The sequence below is a fragment of the Aphelocoma coerulescens genome, chromosome 20, assembly GCF_041296385.1.
Source record: "Aphelocoma coerulescens isolate FSJ_1873_10779 chromosome 20, UR_Acoe_1.0, whole genome shotgun sequence".
NCBI classification, from domain to species: domain Eukaryota; kingdom Metazoa; phylum Chordata; class Aves; order Passeriformes; family Corvidae; genus Aphelocoma; species Aphelocoma coerulescens.
Window position 1 is genome coordinate 2519872 of NC_091033.1, and position 17446 is coordinate 2537317.

At 45.7% G+C, this 17446-nt stretch overlaps 1 protein-coding gene across 3 annotated transcripts in view; it reads left to right on the forward strand.

Annotated features, from left to right (window-relative positions):
* The first annotated feature begins 318 nt into the window (after nt 1-318).
* MMP24 (matrix metallopeptidase 24) overlaps nt 319-17446 on the forward strand; it is a 46931-nt gene continuing 29803 nt past the window's right edge. The window contains exons 1-4 of one of the 3 annotated variants that reach the window (XM_069034600.1): nt 319-451; nt 2804-2952; nt 9045-9161; nt 11163-11467. In XM_069034600.1, coding sequence (XP_068890701.1) covers nt 353-451; nt 2804-2952; nt 9045-9161; nt 11163-11467 — 670 coding nt within the window. In that variant the 5' untranslated portion in view covers nt 319-352. Of the gene's footprint in view, nt 456-2803; nt 2953-9044; nt 9162-11162; nt 11468-17446 lie in introns of all 3 variants that reach the window. The other 2 variants (XM_069034601.1, XM_069034602.1) reach the window with 2 other exon arrangements.

Consider the following 17446-nt stretch of genomic DNA (forward strand, 5'->3'; position numbering starts at 1 on the left):
CAGCTGTCCTGCTGTCGGCTACCCGCAGCTGGCTTCACATTCTCTCCGGAGATGGTCTCAAAGATCAAACACCAACGAACAGCCTTTCTTCAGAAAACTTGGCTTATTCCACGCTTTGCAACACGCCGGCCGGTCCCAACGACCCGCGGCGGTGCTCCCCGCGGAGCAGCCCCGGGCCGACCGGCAGAGGAAACAGCGGATTCCGCTGCCCGCCTTCCCTTTCCCTTTCCTTTTTCCCCGTCCCCCTTCCCCCTTCCCCTTCCGGGCAGCCGCGCAGCCGCAGCTGCGGCGCCGGGGCCGGAGCGCTCCGAGCCCCGCCGGTGCCGACCCGGGCCCGGGCCCCGCCGGGGCCATGGCGCGCTGCCCGCGCCGGGCGCTGGGTGCGGCGGGGCCGCTGCTGCCGCTGCTCTGCGCGCTGCTCCGCGCCGCCGCCGACACCAGCACCGGCCGGGTAGGTACGCGAGCGGGGCCGGGCGGGGCCGCGGCTGCCACCGGCGTCCCGGGGCCGCGATGTGCGCTGGGTGTCGCGGGGTGGGCCGGAAAGCCGGGCGGGCAGCGGTTCCTCCGCCTCCTCCGCCAGAAACCTTCCATCATCTCCCGCAGGGCCGGGCTGAGCTCGGTTGTGTGGGCACAGCTCCTCCGGCCGCGCCTCAGCAAGTTGGGGACCGGCTGGAGAAGCAGCCGTGCCCCTCCTGTGTGGTCATGAGCATCAGTCCCCGGGAGGAGTTTCTCGGAGTGTCCCGGTGGCCATCGTGTGATGCCCCTTTCCCACTGCCGCCTCCGAGTGCGGCCGGGAGGGAAGGGGGATACGCGAGGCCAGCCCCACTCCGAGCTATTTTGGTTACTGTGCTCTGCCCTCGCTGCTCGAGGGCAGCTAATGTTGGTCATAATGAAGTGTTTCGGCATTGCTGTGCTTGTCAGAGGCCAAGGCAGGGGTAGCAAATGGTCTTGGAGCAGTTTTGCAGCCTAGCTTTGTCTGGAGCCATTGGTAATGTCCGTGTTTAGTGACAGTGTATGTGCCCGCCTTTGGGGAACTTCAGCGTGCCCAGCCCGTGCTCTCCTGTCACTTCCCTACCCCACCTGGAGCACTGCCCGTGGCTCTGGGGCTCCTAACACGAGGCCAACGAGGAGCTGCTGGCACAAGGCTAGAGGAGGCCACAGAGATACTCTGAGGGCTGGCACTCCACTGCTCTGAGCCAGGTTGAGAGAGCTGGGGGTGTTCACCTGGAGAAGGCTCTGGGGAGATCTCAGAGCCCCTTCCAGTGCCTAAAGAGGCTTCAAGAGAGCTTGAGAGGGACTTGGGACAAGGCATGGCGGGACAGGACAAGGGGGAATGGCTTCCCACTGCCAGAGGGCAGGGATGGATGGGATATTGGGAAGGAATGTGAGGGCTGTGAGACCCTGGCACAGGGTGCCCAGAGAACCTGTGGCTGCCCCTGGATCCCTGGAAGTGTCCAAGGCCACGTTGGATGGAACTTGGAGCAACCAAGTAGACCATAGTGGAAGGTGTGCCTGGCCATGGCAGGGGAGTGGAATGAGATGGGCTTCCAATCCTTCTATGATTCTTTCTCCTGCTTTGGAAGCAAGGCCTCCTTTCTCTCTCCCTAATGGCTTCTGGAATCTTATTGTTGCCACAAAGAAACAGGGATTGTTCTCCCACTTGTGCTTCTCCTGACTTGAGCCCCTTTCCTGCTGCTGTGTTATGTTAAGGGAGGACAAGCCTCTTCTCTCCCCTTTCCCAGAGTGATCATGCTGTCAGTGGGAGAACAGTGCATGCAGATGATTTATCAGTGCTTACATGGTGAGGACTGTCCTGTGGGTCAGACGGATTGGGAAAAAGCTTATGGGATATATGTTGGTCTCATATTAATCCTGGTCTAAGTGTTGAATCAACCAGAAGAACGAAGCACTAGGGGGTGTGCAGGAAAAGTTATGGGGAAAGGTTTATGAAAACAAGGTTTTATTCTATTATTATTGTTATTATTATTACTTAATATTCTGGTTTCTCCCTGTATCAAAGTGAGGGAGGGGAAAACAGGAGAGGAAAAAAAATCCTGAATTAATGTGTGTTTTTGAAAATGCTGTCCTTAGCATTTTGACAAGTTTGACACGTGGTTTTAGCTAAGGCTGCGTTTTAGGGTGGAGGCAGGGAAAAGGGACAGAACTCCTTGAGGAGAGTTGACTGTTTTCCTGTTCTGACAGTTTGCTGGTATTAGCTGTTGGTAGAGGAAACACCCACCTAATCAGAGTCTTCAAAGTTTCTGAGCGTGGGTTTTTTTGTTGTTTATTTGTTTGTTTTGGTTCATTTGAGGTTTTTTAGAATTACTCCTGTGCTTATTGCAAGTGCAAAGCTGAACTCAGGGCTATTAAGCTGTTTTCTTGGAATGATGGTCCAGAGACAGCAGTGGGTGGTAGGCAGTGGGCTCTTGGGAGCTTGCTGCTCTGGGGACTGAGGAGTTTCATGATGGCAAGGGGACAGGGTGCACAGGAAGTCCCTGGAACAAGAACAAAGCTTCTTGGGCATTTCTGGTGCTCCCAAGACCTAAGTCTGCCCCAGTTGCCCAGTAGGGATAATGTTCATTTTTGATTGGTAGGTCTGCCTTGTCCCATCAGGAAAGGTGATATTAAGCTGGGTCTTCAGCCCTTCCTAGGAATCAGCTGATATTACCAAACCTAACCAAAAAAAAGAGAGATGGCTGAATTTTTTGGGCTAGTTTGTCACTTTTTCTTTTGAGGAAATGTTCTGAACTGTTATGTTGAAAACTTACTGTGGCATCTTACCATCTGTTTCTTTCTTTTTCAGGGTTGGTTAAAAACTTACGGCTACTTACTTCCCTCTGACAGCCAAATGTCTGCCTTGCAGTCGGGAAAAGCTGTGCAGTCTGCAGTTGCCACTATGCAACAGTTTTATGGAATCCCAGTAACAGGAGTTTTGGACCAGACAACTATTGAGTAAGATTAATATAGGCTACTTTTGTCTTTGTCTTTCTTAATGCATTGTCATATTTCCTGGGTAATTATTCCAGGTGCAAGAAGTCTTCAAAAGGGATAGATTTGCCTGACTGACTGTATCAAAGAAGTCTTGATTATTGAAAGGTGTCTCTAACAAAAACATGTGGACAATTCCACTTTTCTTTTTGTCAGCAGTATTTTTTGTGAGTGTGAGGAGAAGCTCTTGTTACTGTTGTTCTTTGGACACAGATCCCCATTGCTAGTGCACAATCAAAGCATGAATCCTGTGAGCTTCTAAAAGCGGAGGACATCAAGGGTTTCATTTATTTCCATCTCCGTCTGAATTTAGGTTAAAATTCTGGCTCTAGAAATGGCTTCTAATCTATTTCTTAATTAATTGGATTTGTGTATCTCCATAGATGCTATTTGTGGAGATCCATCGTTTGAACTGAAGTGAGTTATTGTAGTCTGATGATGATAGTCAGGGCTACTTAACTGCCCATAGTTGCCATTTTTTGGACATTAGATGTTCTCTGCTGTATGTTGACCATGTGTTGTTGTTTGTGATCAGAGTTTTGGCAGCCCAGAAGAATTGGTGTAAATCACCAGGGCTGGAGGGACTTTGTTCTTTAGTCTTCTCATCAATGTGGGCTGCAAAGGGTGGTGTGGAAGTGGCTCCTTGTCTGGTCACTTGGGTATTGTGTATATGGCTGGATCCATCTGCTCTTGGTCTGGGGAGCATGTGCTGGCTAAAGCAGAATGCAGAGAAGGCTTTATGGGGGAAAAAGCATCTCATGGTGAGCAAAAAGAGGAAGCCCAGTGGAACTTGCTTAGGCCCTGCCTAGTTGCCCCTGCCCCTTGCTACATTAGCAGACCTTTTCAGAGCATGCTCTGCCTGGTTCTTAGTCTCTCCTCTTAGGGCACATTGCTGGCAAAAGGGACACCACAGCACAAAAAAAAGGGCCACAAAGTAACCAAATAATGTAAAGAACAAAGGGGTTTGGTTTTATGCCGTCCACACTGCAAGAAGAGGGAGAAACAGAAGAAATTAGTGAATTGGGCAGGAGGGGATCGTCCTGGGCTGGGACTACCTCTCCAGTGAACATAACATTCCCTCCTTTAGCTCACAGGAAGAGCTCCTTGTTCTCCATTGAGGGACAGAGAAAATCCTGTTTGCTTTTCAAATGCGTTGAAAACAAAATGCTTTTTAAAGGTGGGAATTTTCCATCTGAGATCTCTTTGCCATTAATAACATGGTTTGTAGGTGAATGCTGAAGCAGAGCCATCGAGCAAGGCTCTATGTGTGCATTTGGTGTGCAGAAGCTTGAATTTGGGATGCTGATGATTTGGAAGGGGATGGGGAAAGAAGGGGCTGTGATACTGGGATGCTAGTTTGGAAAGTTAAGGAGCTGCTTCTGCTGCCTTGTGGGTGACAGGGGAAAGGAGCAAACTGCATGTGGGAGTACCTGCTTTACTAAGAAAAAGTTTTTCTGAAGGAAAGGAAGGTGTTGCCCACATTTTGGTGAGTTTGTATTTATGGGTAGGGGTTGATCAGTGCATGAACACCCAAAGGCTGATGAGTGAAAAACCCAGATGATTCCCTCTTCTGAAACCTCAAGTCTCCAAAAGCTTGAGACCTCAGCTGCAACCAGACTCTGGTGTGCTTTGGAGGCATGTTGGGTTGCTCTGCCTCCATCTGTCCTGAGTCAGTGGGTCCATATGTTGTATGGCAGGGTGGAATTTGCCTAGAAATTACATGAATGGAAAAAGAGGTCCAGATTGCTGTTAGCTGTGAGCCTGTTGTTTGAGCTGGAGGGGCATCTGCCTGGGCTGTGTTGGGCTGTCACTTCCTCAGACCTGGTTGTGGAAGCTGAGCAGAAGGAAAAGAGCTGGCAAGGCAGGCTGCCTCCAAGGGCTTTGAATTACTTAAGCATTTACCAAGCTGTTGTTTCAGTCTGTGGTATGAGTTTTGAGACTTCAGTTATGAATTTTTCTGTCACGTCCATCAGTGTCATAAGTTCTGTCTCTTTAAAGTGACTGTAAGAATCAGAGTTGTGCAAAGTTATTATTTTCTGTGGTTTCTTTGTTAGGCAACAAATTCTGCATATTCTATTTACACTTATTATGGAAGCCTAAAGTTTCTCGTCTCCTTTCCCACATGCCCTCGAATCCTGAGCTTGTTTTTTCCCCCAAGATTGGTACCTGAGCATGTGGAAGCCACCATGCACGTGCTGCTAGTGGGAGATGGAAAGAAACACCACCACTGGTGATGCTTTTTGGTACCCCAAAGGAAAGTTGGGTGGAAGTCCATTCAGCAGAGGGTCTGTCTTGAGGCTATGTAGTTTCCTGTAAAGAGAGTAGGGAGAATATATAAAATGGCCTCCTCAGACCCTGCAACTGATGGTGCCTCAGCAAATTTTGTGTCTGCCTGCAGCTGGTGGGCTGAACTGAGCAGCTGGGCAAGGATATAGTCCTGGAGCATGCTGGAGAGAAGGCACACTAGTGCTGAACAGAAGTGATGATTTGTCTTTGTTATGGTCAATCACATGGCCTTGGAGGGATCCGAGAAATGATCTTACTTGTATTGGAAGTGTGTTGTGCTTTGTCTTGAGCCTGTTGTGCGGGTCTCTCACCTTGGGGTGCGCCAGAACTGTTTAAAGATACCACTCCCACCAGCTCAAGAGTCGGGGATTGAGTGACAGCTTCCTCTCTTTAGGAGAGTCTTGTGAAGGGCTTGGAGCCTGAGCTGGGGAAAGCAGCTGTGTCTGGACAAGAACTGGATGTCACTGCTTTTGGAAATTGCCTGTTTTCTCATGCCAAGCAGCTGGAGGAATGCAATAGTCTGCACCTCAAAAGTGCCAAGTATAAATTTTGATGATCCAGTGTTCCCATTTAAAAAAATAGGGAGGGGAGGAAGCAACCATAAGCATCTGAATCTTGCTTCAAGTAATTGTCTTTTGTTGTTTCTGATGTGATGATTTCCCCTGGAACACAGAGAGGGTTATCCAAACTGCTCAGTAGAGAATGACTGTCATAAAGCTCAGCTACAGATGGTTAACAGCAGCAAGCTACAGCTTTGTGGATATTTTGCCACAGACTTGCCCTACTGAGAGGAGAGATGGCTGGATTTGTACTCTGGTCCAGATAAACATTCTCAGTTTGACATTAGCTCAGGCTGTTGACAGCTCGGGTACTGCTGAGATCCAACCAGGTACCTGGGCTCTGTTACTTGGCTTCAGACAGGCAGTAGCTGAACTCTGGAACAAACAGTGGTAGAATATGGGGGTTCAGACAGGCCTAAGTGAAATGGGGTTGAGAGAGGAGTTAGGGGCCATGGGGCAGTGTAAGTCTCTCAGCAGCTCTACCTTGGAAGCTTTGGCTCAAGAAGTCCTTGAAGCTGCAGGTGTTGGTATTGCAGCTTCCTCTGGAACAGCCCCATGCCCTGTGCCTGTACCTGGAGCTGGCAAAGGGGCAGGGAATTTGACTGTTGGAGGGAATTCCGTTTCTGTGGGGTCTCTGTGCAGCTCTGGGTTTGATAACAGGGGACTGAGCTGTGGGGGGGGTGAATTCCTGTGGCCAGCTGGGCATAGGGCAAGTGTTGGGAACTTGGCAAGGTGTTCTTACAGGAAACAGATGCTGAGGTGTGAGGTCCTGCTGGTGTGTCAGCACTGCCCTGGACAGCCCCAGTGACTTCTCTACACATGTAGGCTGGTTTGGTAGTACTGCTCTGTTAAATTTTTGTCTTCTAGATGATACTGGTAAGGATAAAACATAAGGCTTTTTTCTGACTATAGTCAGGGCCTGATGATGGTGATGTTCAGACTACTGGAGTTCCCATGATGCTCAAGAGGTGAAAACCTGATTCACACTATGGCTTGTGTAAGGTTATAATAAAAACATTGTATCATAACATATGAGTGGAATTAAAAAAAAACCCTGAAAACTCAGGAAGTATCTGGGAGAATAGAGGTGACAGTAAGTGTGAGGTCTCGCTAGGAAAGTGCTAGAAGCAATGCAAAAGAGCGCAAATAAAGGACACTTGGAAAAACACAGTGTGTTCAGGTTGAATTGATATATCTAAAAGCAAATCTTAGATGTACTGCTTTTCTTTGAAGGTGGCAGCAGTTGTGTAGGCAAGACAGATCCAATTTCCACAGGTTGCCTGGATTTCTGAAAGATATACAGTGCTGATAAATGTGAGGTGATGTAAGTGGGGAAGATCTGTGCTGCCTTTATATACACAGCTTGGGTTCTTGTCAGGTACAGTGCAATGTGTATAACAGCTCTCATTTGCTCTGTTCTTGGTGGGAAGATGATGACAGATGACTGCACTGAAATTTATAAGCAACCAGAGTTACATATAGGAAGTGGAATCAGGAAAGGGCTGCGTGGCTGCCTGAATTGGGAGCAGGTGTGTGTGTTCTGAAAGAATGTTCTGGTGAGGCACAGTGTTTGTTTGTCTAGTTGCTTTAAATTTAAAAGATATCCTGGCAAAAAGTCTTGTAAACCATCTGCTGGTGATGGGAGACTCTCCTGAAGGTCTGGGGCTAATGAAAGAATAAGGTACACATTGTTCAGGCACAAGCATGGACTACTTGCCATTGGCTGGCTACAGTTGGTGGAGGAATGTCTGCATTTGGAGGCCAAAAGTTGGCCCCTGGGTGGCCAAGGATGTGGGAGAAACCCTACTGAGGAGGAGGGAGAGAATTTGGTGTCCTGTGTGAGAAGTGGGCCAGGACTGGCTACAATGCTTTTCTTGTGTGTAATGAGGCAGTGGCATGTCCTGCAAAGTGTTCTTAAGGGCTTTGTGTCACACTGGACAGTTGCCTTTGCCATCAGAGTTAGTGGGCCAAATGCATGAAATGCCTGAAGAACTCCAGTGGCTGAGGCAGTGCCTTAGGGAGGCTGTGGCCAGAGACTGCTTGTGTTATTCCTGGGCTCTGCTCTCCTGTCCTGGGCTGCACTGCAAAATCTTAAAGGATGTGACTGGGGACCTGTGGAGACCAGTACCTGTAGTTCCTCAGTCTCTGTCCTTATTTCCTTCTTCCCCAGCTGCCCCATGCAGCGATGGGCAGATTTGTTTCTCCATAAGCCACTTTTGCTTCTCTGGAGTGTGCCCACACGAGCAAGTGTATTTTGAGGAACAGTCTATTTCTCCTTGATTCTCTGTCAGAGAATCATTGAGGTTGGAAGGAACGTCTTGAGATCATCTACTCCAACCCTCTGCTAAAGCAGGGACATCTAGAGCAGGTTGCCCAGGATCATTTCCAGTTGGGTTTTGAATATCTCCAAGACCTCTCCAAGGATGGAGATTCTGCCACGTCTCTGGGCAACCTCTGCCAGTGTTTGACCACCCCCAAGCTGCTACAAGAAAGAAACAAAAGATCTGTCAAGGCTGGAGGTAAGGAGGTAGGGAAGGAGAGTGGACTTCTCTGACAACATTGCCTGAATCCCTGTGCAAGGGACAGCATTCTTTGCTCTTCCAGTTTGCTTGGCAATAGAGACTAGAGTTTCCTACATCATGAGTGACATCAAGAGTCAGGGATTATGGGGAGAACCTAATGGAATTTGGTGTGTGACCCAGAGACTGGAGGGATCTGTTCTGGTCATTCCAGGTGAAAGCCTTAGTTATTACCTGGAAGGGTTGTGCTTGCTCTTGTTCAGTTTTACCTAGTGAGGTATGAACTGGATTTGTTTTTCAGTGGCACAGGAGCACTTTACCAGATGGAGAGTGGATCCAGTAGGTGATAGCTGAGTTTGATCCCAGGGCACACCCACCTGCAATTTTGATTTGGGTCTCTTGTGGCATTATCATCATTAAGCTCTTGTCAAACATAGGGGCTACCTGATCTGGAATCTGTTTCCAAAAGGAAAAAGGAAGTGGTTTTGGTGTGCTGAGGTGTGTGGATTGCCAGCAGAGGTGGGGTATACAGCCCTGCGCTAAGAGGATAAACCTGACAGAGGGAGGACTGAACCCTTCTTGGGGTCAGCACTGTCCGTCTCTCAGAGGACTTCCAGTCACCTCCTGAGTTCTTTGGAATCTCTTTTCCAAACTCTTTGCGTAGCTTGCTTTTTTTTTCCTTTACTTGCAGGTGGATGAAGAAGCCCCGGTGTGGAGTCCCGGATCATCCCCACCTACGTCACAGCCGGAGGAAAAAACGGTATGCACTCACTGGCCAGAAGTGGAGACAGAAGCACATAACCTACAGGTACAGCCCCCTCCCTCCCCCTTTTTGATGGGGAAAAAAATGGTCTGTACTTGTTTGGCATGCAGAATTTGTAAGTACTTTTAAATTTAAACTGGATCCTCCCTGTGATGTCTGGCCCAGGCTTTCATTCTCAGAATGTGGTGGAGGGGAATACTTCCAGAGCACTGGATTAACTGAAGAGTCTGTTATCAATTAGGAAATAACTGATCAGTAAAGGCACCTAAATCCCAGCTATCAGTTGTGTAATTTTGGCAGAAAGATCTTAGTAAAAGGCCCTTTTTCTTCTGTTAGAAATCTAAGGCTCTAGCCTTGAGATCATGTGTCACCTTCAACAAACCATCAGAGCAGAAGGAACATCACTGTTTGGGGACAAGAGGCTTTCTCCTTCTACTGATTTGCAACATTTATTTTTGCAGAGGTTTTACTTTTGCTCCTGTAGTAGAGCTCTTGCTTTTGTCCAGGCTTAGACCAGCTGAGGTTAGGCCAACTGAAGTGAGCTACAGGTGTCAAGAGAGTGTTGCAGAGGGGCAATAGTTTCCCAGAGAAGTGTTCTGAGTCAGGCCGTGAGCTTTTGAAAGGCAATTGCTGAAAGATGGCCAGTGGAGGTTTCTGGCAATAAGAATGTCACTTCAAAATAAAATTAACCCACCCTCTAGCTGAAATTACAGCCTTGTAAATTTTTTGGAGCAGGAAAGGAAATTGCAAAGGAATGAAATTTAGAGATGTAGGCATTAGGGAGAAGATCTGGGTAAGACTAAGACAGAAAGAGAGTCAGCAGTGAAGAGGTAGAAATGTGGGTGACCAGCATGGGGAAAGTGCCAGAATGTGTAGGAAATGATGGCGTGAAGGGAAAGAGAGTCAGGGACTGGGGCATTCTGTCGCTTCTGCCAAGAATTCTGAGAAAGGAGGAGGATGCTTCAAGTAACAGTGAGGGACTGCAGAGACTGGGAGGAGGGACCTGTTCTGGTGACTAGTTCAAAGCTTCCACCAATAATTATTACTTTAACTCGAATTGTAAAGGGACACCTTCTGTGTGCGAAGGGCTGAGAGTCAGGTCCTTCTTCTAACCTTTTCTGGACCTTAGGGAAAAATGGTATGGAATCATATAAATAAAATATGTCTTAAGCATATGCATAAGCAAGAGAAGCAGATTGGCAGATGGCTGCACTGCTGCCTTTGTCAAGCCAGTAGTTGTTTAGCTTTCCAATTTCAGTATTTGTGGTGTGCATTCCAGTGATGGGTGTCTTGATTCATCACTGAATGTGTTACAGTGTGTTTGCATCAAATTGAGCCAGCTTCATTAAAGACTGAAAATTGTTCCCATGACATAGATCTTTCATATTCCCTAGGTCAAGTTTAATAGATCATGAGGCTATTATATGCACACACACAAAACACCTCATGAACAGCATTTTTAAGATAAAGTTTAGAATTATGGGAAATTTATGTGCAGTTAAATGCCCCTTACTGTCCCCAAACTCTGTATCTTTAGCTGTCTTGGACTGGGCTGCACAAAACTGGCAGATCCATCACTCTTACGAGCTCTAAAATATTTTAAGTAGTTCAGAGAATGAAGCGGGTCATATAAGTAAGGTTGTGTAGTTTACCAGAAGTTTGTTTCTCAAAATGAATTTTAGTGGTCAGGTTTTTTTTTTTATGTAGTAGGTTCCATCTTAGCATAACTTCAGACAACATCTGAAATAATTTACTTTTTTTAAAAAATTACTCAGCTGTCTACACCCAGATTTGAAAGGTTGTCAGGTTTTTAGGAAGTGATCCAAAATCAACCAAAGCATTATGAAGATTCTTGTTAATAAATGTAGACTTCACATCAGCGTGGTATTTTTGTTGGTAACTTTCTTTGTAACAGCAAAACTTTGCATGCGCAGAGTAGTGTCTGCAAAAAAATTCCCTTTGAAAGTTGAAACTGTGTGGCTATATATTGGTAAGCCTCAAATGTGTTCTGCAAATTGAAACATCCCTTCTTTCTCATTCCCACAGTGTACACAACTACACCCCCAAGGTTGGCGAGATTGATACAAGGAGGGCCATTCGTCAGGCCTTTGATGTTTGGCAGAGAGTGACACCACTTACCTTTGAAGAGGTTCCTTACCATGAAATTAAAAATGACAGAAAGGAGGCAGATATTATGATATTTTTTGCTTCTGGTTTCCATGGAGACAGTTCTCCATTTGATGGAGAAGGTGGATTCCTGGCTCACGCATACTTTCCTGGACCGGGAATTGGAGGAGACACTCACTTTGACTCAGATGAGCCATGGACCCTGGGAAATTCTAATCATGATGGTAAGAGTGCAGGTCATCTTTCCCAGCAAGGATAAGTTGGATGCAGACACACTGACAGGCTTTCAACTAGAAAGTATTTGCTTGGTAGAACTTTCACCTCCCATACAGTCGTTCAGATGTTTTCTAAACATGTATTCTATCTTAAATGGGAAAAGAATATTATCAGTTTGTTTGTAGCTGTGCATGGTGTGAATTTTAGGAGTGAACAGAAGAGTGTGTCTGCTGGCTTCTTACATCTCTCAAGATTTGGGTCTTAATTACTACAAAAACCACAACTCTGGGAGGGTAAAGATGAACAGAAGAGTGTTGAAATTGTATCAAGTGGGATACTTATCAAGGGCAATTAGAGTCAGTCATAATGGTGAATAGAAAGTTGAGAGTGAAGACATTAGAATGTTAAGTTGTTTTGATCCATATTTGTTTTCTCACACTCTGGAATTCCTCCTCCTGTTGGAGGTTGGGACTGGCTGGTTAGTTAAGGAAGATTGATGATTGTGGCAACTGTTTTTATCTTATTAAGCATGAAGACTTTCTGCATCTTCCTAGCTTTATCTCACTCTCTAAAGGCAATGAGCTCTTTCTGTTCTATTTTCAAACCTTTGATTGAGGATAGTAACACCTTGTAAAAAGTTCAGGCTGATAATCAGAATTTCACAGTGGCCTCACAAAATAGCTCTCCAGTTTCCACAGTCATAATGGTTTGGGAAGAATGGCGTGTCTTTAAGTCTTTAGGGATTCAAAATCATGTTTCGCTATTTTGATAAAAGTTTACTTGGACTGTAAATATGTCTTGATTTTTAAACTGTATAAAAACAGCAGTGTTGTTGTGCCATGATGCCATAGGACATATGCAGAGGTGATGTCTTTCATTAGATCAAACAGTGTCATTTGAAAAGAAGAAAAGCTTTCAGGCACACAAGCCACCTTCAGGGCAGGCCTGAAGGTGACAGCTTGTTTCAGACTGGATTGCAAATGGGGAAAATCCCTCAGAGTTGTGAGTCGGTATCAGATCATCTTTGACAGGAAATGGAGCTGTCAGGTTTAGCGAGGGAGTGCTAATTTGTAGGAAAGCAGAAATGATATGATACTTGTCTTTGTAGAGAAAGTGAAGTAATGTTTCCTGGCATGTGTAAATGACTAGAGGAGGTGTAGGCTGAGAAAGAGAGAGCTGGGGTGTGGAGTGGGGGAGAGTGTGGAGGCTATGGGAGGTTATAGTGTGACACAGAAGCAGTGTTTTGCTGTCTTGAAATGTTAGAAATTTTTGTTCCTAGGTTTGTGGCTGGAGGGCTCCCTCCAGGATCAGGAGTGACAGACAGTCAGAGACTGAGTGGTTACCTTGTGAGAGCTGCAGCAGGGAGGTGTGTTTGTGTGTGTCAGTGCCCTATGCCACTTCTCTGGTCTCAGTAGTTATTTGAGCTCAAGTGTGGGAGTGTGGGAGGCCCAGGTATTGGATATGACTTCTCAGGAAAGCCCACGTATGAGACCTGGGAGTGCTGGTGTCTGGGGTAGAAGGTCCTTACAGGAAGGTGGAAGGGAAGGTTTTGACAAGTTGTACTTGTTTTTTTCTATTCTCATTTTCTGCACAAAAGGCTTACTTCTGAGATAAGCTTAGCAAGGTTGGAAACCAGCTTAAAGGCTGGCAGGGATGGCTCTGCAGAAGACTTTCCATCCTTTGGTAGGATGTTCTGCCATAGGTGATCACTTCTTTGAGGATTTATTTTGATGCAGTTTTTAGGATAGTGTTTGAGAGCAATGCATACAATGAGTAGAGGGTCTCTCTTTTTACAACAGCTATTCTTTATGCTATTCTTATCCATGTGGCTCTTTCAAAAATGGTGTATTTTTCTGGTGTGCTGAGTGACTGTCATGAGTGGTGTCCTCAAAGTGCATGGATTGGTATTTGAGGGGCTGGTGTGCACTTTGTGTAAGAATTAATAGATGAATTGAGATTTCCTATTCAGAGGATGTCACCTGAGTATTGCTTTCAGATAACCGTGCTGCATAGACTGGGCTGCACAGACTCTTTTTAAAAGTCACCAGTGAGGATGTTGAGAATGGTGGGGTTGTATTTTTCCCTTCCATCTAGGGGAAGTGTTGATGGTAGAAGGGGAGTTTGATGTTTTGAGGGTGACGGGGTAAGGCTGTAGTCAGAACATTATAGGCATGTTGTGTGAGGAAATTGGTTTTGCCTGCATCCTTATCTTTAGTGTGCGGTTGTGAAGATGTCCTGCTTCCTCACTGTATGATCCAGACCTCTTTAGGGAGGGATTTCCTTCTGTTTCACTATTCCTTGTCACTGGAGCACTCACTAGCTTCAGGTTCTCACCTCTTGATGTGTTCTATTTGAAATGCTTTTAGCAGGGCTTGAAGAGTTTCTTCTTGGTCAGAGGTTTCCTGCTCAGTTCACTGCCTGTTTTCATTGAAAATAAGGTATTAATGGGGACAGTGTCATCTGTTTAATACTAAGTATTTCTTCAAACATGGTCTTGCTTGTCCTTAAGATATGTATTTTGTGGCAACGGGGTTGATCAGTCTGGAACTGAAGAAGCCTCAGTGAAAAAATAAAAAACCTCTACCAGTAAATCATTAGCAAAGCTCTCATTTATTCACATGCAAAAGAGAAACTGGTTTGGCCACTCACTATCAGTTCAATGATTATAAGAATCTTGAAATAAGACTGAGGTAACAATGGTATCTTTACATCAACCCACAAAATATCACAGTGTAAAATGTTCCATTCCTGACAAGAATGTGTATTAGTTGAAGGGAAAATTTGAGTATTCTGCCTCAGAGCTCTCTTAGCCTTGCAATTGTGAACATAAATCTCCTGTCAACAGAGCAGAATGCTGAAACGAGCGCTGTAGATCCTTAGAATATTTGGCTGACCTCTTATCCATATAGTTTTATTACAATTATTACAGTCTGATCTGAAGATTTGCTTTTGTGGCTCTGCATTTGTTACACTGTATTGTGTCACCTGCAGAGGTGCAGCCTGTCTGTGTTTGGAAGCAGCTGTCACCCCACAAGAGCTGCTTTGCAGTCTTCACTAGCAGTACAAATTATATGGATAAAAGTGAAATGTTTCACATGAAATTTTATCCAGTCAGGAAAAATAAGAATGATTTCAGCAGATCTTTCTATGCAAACAGCTATCTCCAATTTGTACATGGAGAATGTGGTGTATCCTGTTGATGAAGGCTTCTATCTTGTAAAGATGCCTTGTGGTAATCCACTGGGGTTATTGGCAACTTTATCATCCCAGCTAGGGGATAGTTAGTTGGGATTTATATACTCATTATCATTTTGCATTGTCATCATTATACTGATTTTGCCCTTGTGGACAGCATGACCACTACCATGTCCCTTAAAATTATTGGTGTAATCATAATAGCTGTGATGCTGTTGGTTGTCCTCTTGAGCCCTTGGTAATAGGGGCACATGCACCAACCCTTCTATTTTCTTCTGCTGTGAAGAATGATCCCTGCATAGGCTCTCAAAGTGAATGCAAAGTTCCCTTCCCCCTGGATAATAGTTACAATTCCACTCAGGCATTCAGTTTCTTTAGCCGAGTAAGACTGTACTTCCAATCTGTGATTGCTGATTTATCTTCATAATTGTACTCCCTTCTCTGGCATTCTCATAAGCAAGCTGTGGAAGATTAATTTAGATAATCTTATGATGAGGATGGGCAAAAGGTAGGAAGTTGAACTCCTGGAGCAGCTCTTACTAACTGGGATCATGGGGTGCAGAATTCATTTATTTTCCAGTGACAATGTCGATGGGAGCAGCTGAGAGCACGAAGCAGAACATTGGAATTTGGAGGAACCAAGGCAAATCAGGGAAGCGATGTGGCAAACAAGATGCAACTGAAAAAGAGGGGGAGTGTGTTTTTTACATTTAGAGATAAATCATGTACACAACGACACATGAGGAGCAGCTGGCATGGTCGCAGTGGTGGGACTTACATCATGTTTTTCCTGGAAGGTGCTCTTCAGTGGGAATGAAAGCAGCTCTTGGCCTTTAGCTGGTCCCAGACTTGTTAGGCTTTGTTGCCTGGCACATGCAGGCAGGTGAAGCTGTGTTTGGAGTCCCTGTCTTTCAGCAGGACCTGGGGTGTAGCTGCTCCCTGGCCACGGGGCCTCTCTTGGCTGCTCAGACGCAGCATTTGGTCACCTGCATGTGTCAGCACAGTCTCAGTGTCCCAGCTGCTGGTTTTATCAGAAGGGACACCCGATTTTCCACTACTTTCTTGAAGTTTTGGGCATTTTTTACTTGAAATGTGCTGTAGAAACAGCCAAGCAGGCTTTGAACTGTCTATCTCAAGACTCATGACACTGACACGTTGCTCAGGCAGCAAAAGCCTGAAAGGGGGTGAAGAGACTTGACAGTGCTGGGATCTCTCTCTCTTGGCACCTAACTAATTCGGCTCAAGCATAGAGGTGATGCATGAAATCTATTATTAACTGGCCAGACCAAGTATTTCCTATCCTTTATATGGAAATATATATATATATATACAAAAACAAGTTGGAAAGGAATCTTAAGTGACTGAAAGTTAGTTCTGTCAGTTTAAATATCCACAGGACACATAACAGCTCTTACACACCTCTGACAACTCAAACATTTGTTTAATCCAGGTTAATTACAGAAAGTAAATTTTTATCTCCAGTTTAACATTATGAATAGTAGTAATAATAATCCCAGGCAAATCTTCCTCCTGGTGGTTTAAAAGCAAAAATACATTGCTGTTATGCATGTTGCTTACACCATACCACTAAATCAGTGGTGTCTGCCAACCCCCTGCAGCTAGATGAGAGAATCTTTTTAATACTAAAGTGAGGTAAGAACTGGGGTATCCATACTCTGCCAGGGATCACCAGATTTTATTTCTTTCACCATGCCCAGAGTTGGCCTCTAAGACCCTCCCTATCATATGTTGTCACATAGCACTGTAGGTGGGAGTGTGCCCAGGGCAGCCACTTCAGCTCCTTCAAGAAACACCCACAGCTGACAAGTTATTTCTGTACCATCTCCAGTGTGTCTCAACTTCACATTGTGTGATCATTGTACAGATCACAGGGTTCATCCTCCAGTGCCTCTCTTCCACACCTGTTCCAAGTTCTCTCTGTAAATGTAGAATGACTACTGTGGCAGCTTTTTAGATGTTGGCAAGAAATGCTGAGCTTTGCTAACAGCAAGTAAACAAATTTTATAATTGTTACAATTGAGTGTGTCCCCCACAGATCCCAGTGGGTTCCTGCTGAGTCTTCTTTGGAAAGCTTCCTGTTCAGGACTTCTGAAAGAAAGCCAATCAAAAATAGTGCCAGAGTTTGCAAGACACTGCCAGAACCAATACTGGAGATGAGATCTCACGGGTCACCTTCAGTGCTAACTCAGTGCTAATTCAGTGCAGGAGCTTCTGCAGAAGCTCTGGAGGAAAAGGGCCTGAACTGCCTTTGGGAAGGTTCTGTCAGTCACAGAGGAGAGGAATTGGACAGCTTTTTCCCTGTGATTCTACCACAAGAACTAGCATTGTTTCAGTGGACATTTACCTGCACAGCAGAGCAAGCACTCCTGGAGTCACCATCTGGACATGGCATATGTTCAGGAACCTGAGCAGCTTTTTCAGGACAGCCAAATGCTGTCTAGGCTGACGAATGTGAATATTCAGCAAGGATCTCAAGGAGAAAATTTTGATTGGGGGAGCTAATTTTGGAGCTTACTGACAGCCAGTGATCGTGACAGGCCTGCTTGGGGGAATGCAGAGCTTTGAGCAGACGTTTGATCTGCTGATCAGTGTGTTCAAAGCACTGTCTTCAATGGAGATCTGCTGTTTTCTGTCCTGGCAGTATTAACATCACAAACCTTCTTGATTCTTTGGACATTTGTATCCCTGTAAGCAAGATGAAGCCAGGGGAACTGGGCTTGGTCAGCCTGGTGAGGAGGAGGAGGATGGGGAGGAAGCATCTAATAGCAGTC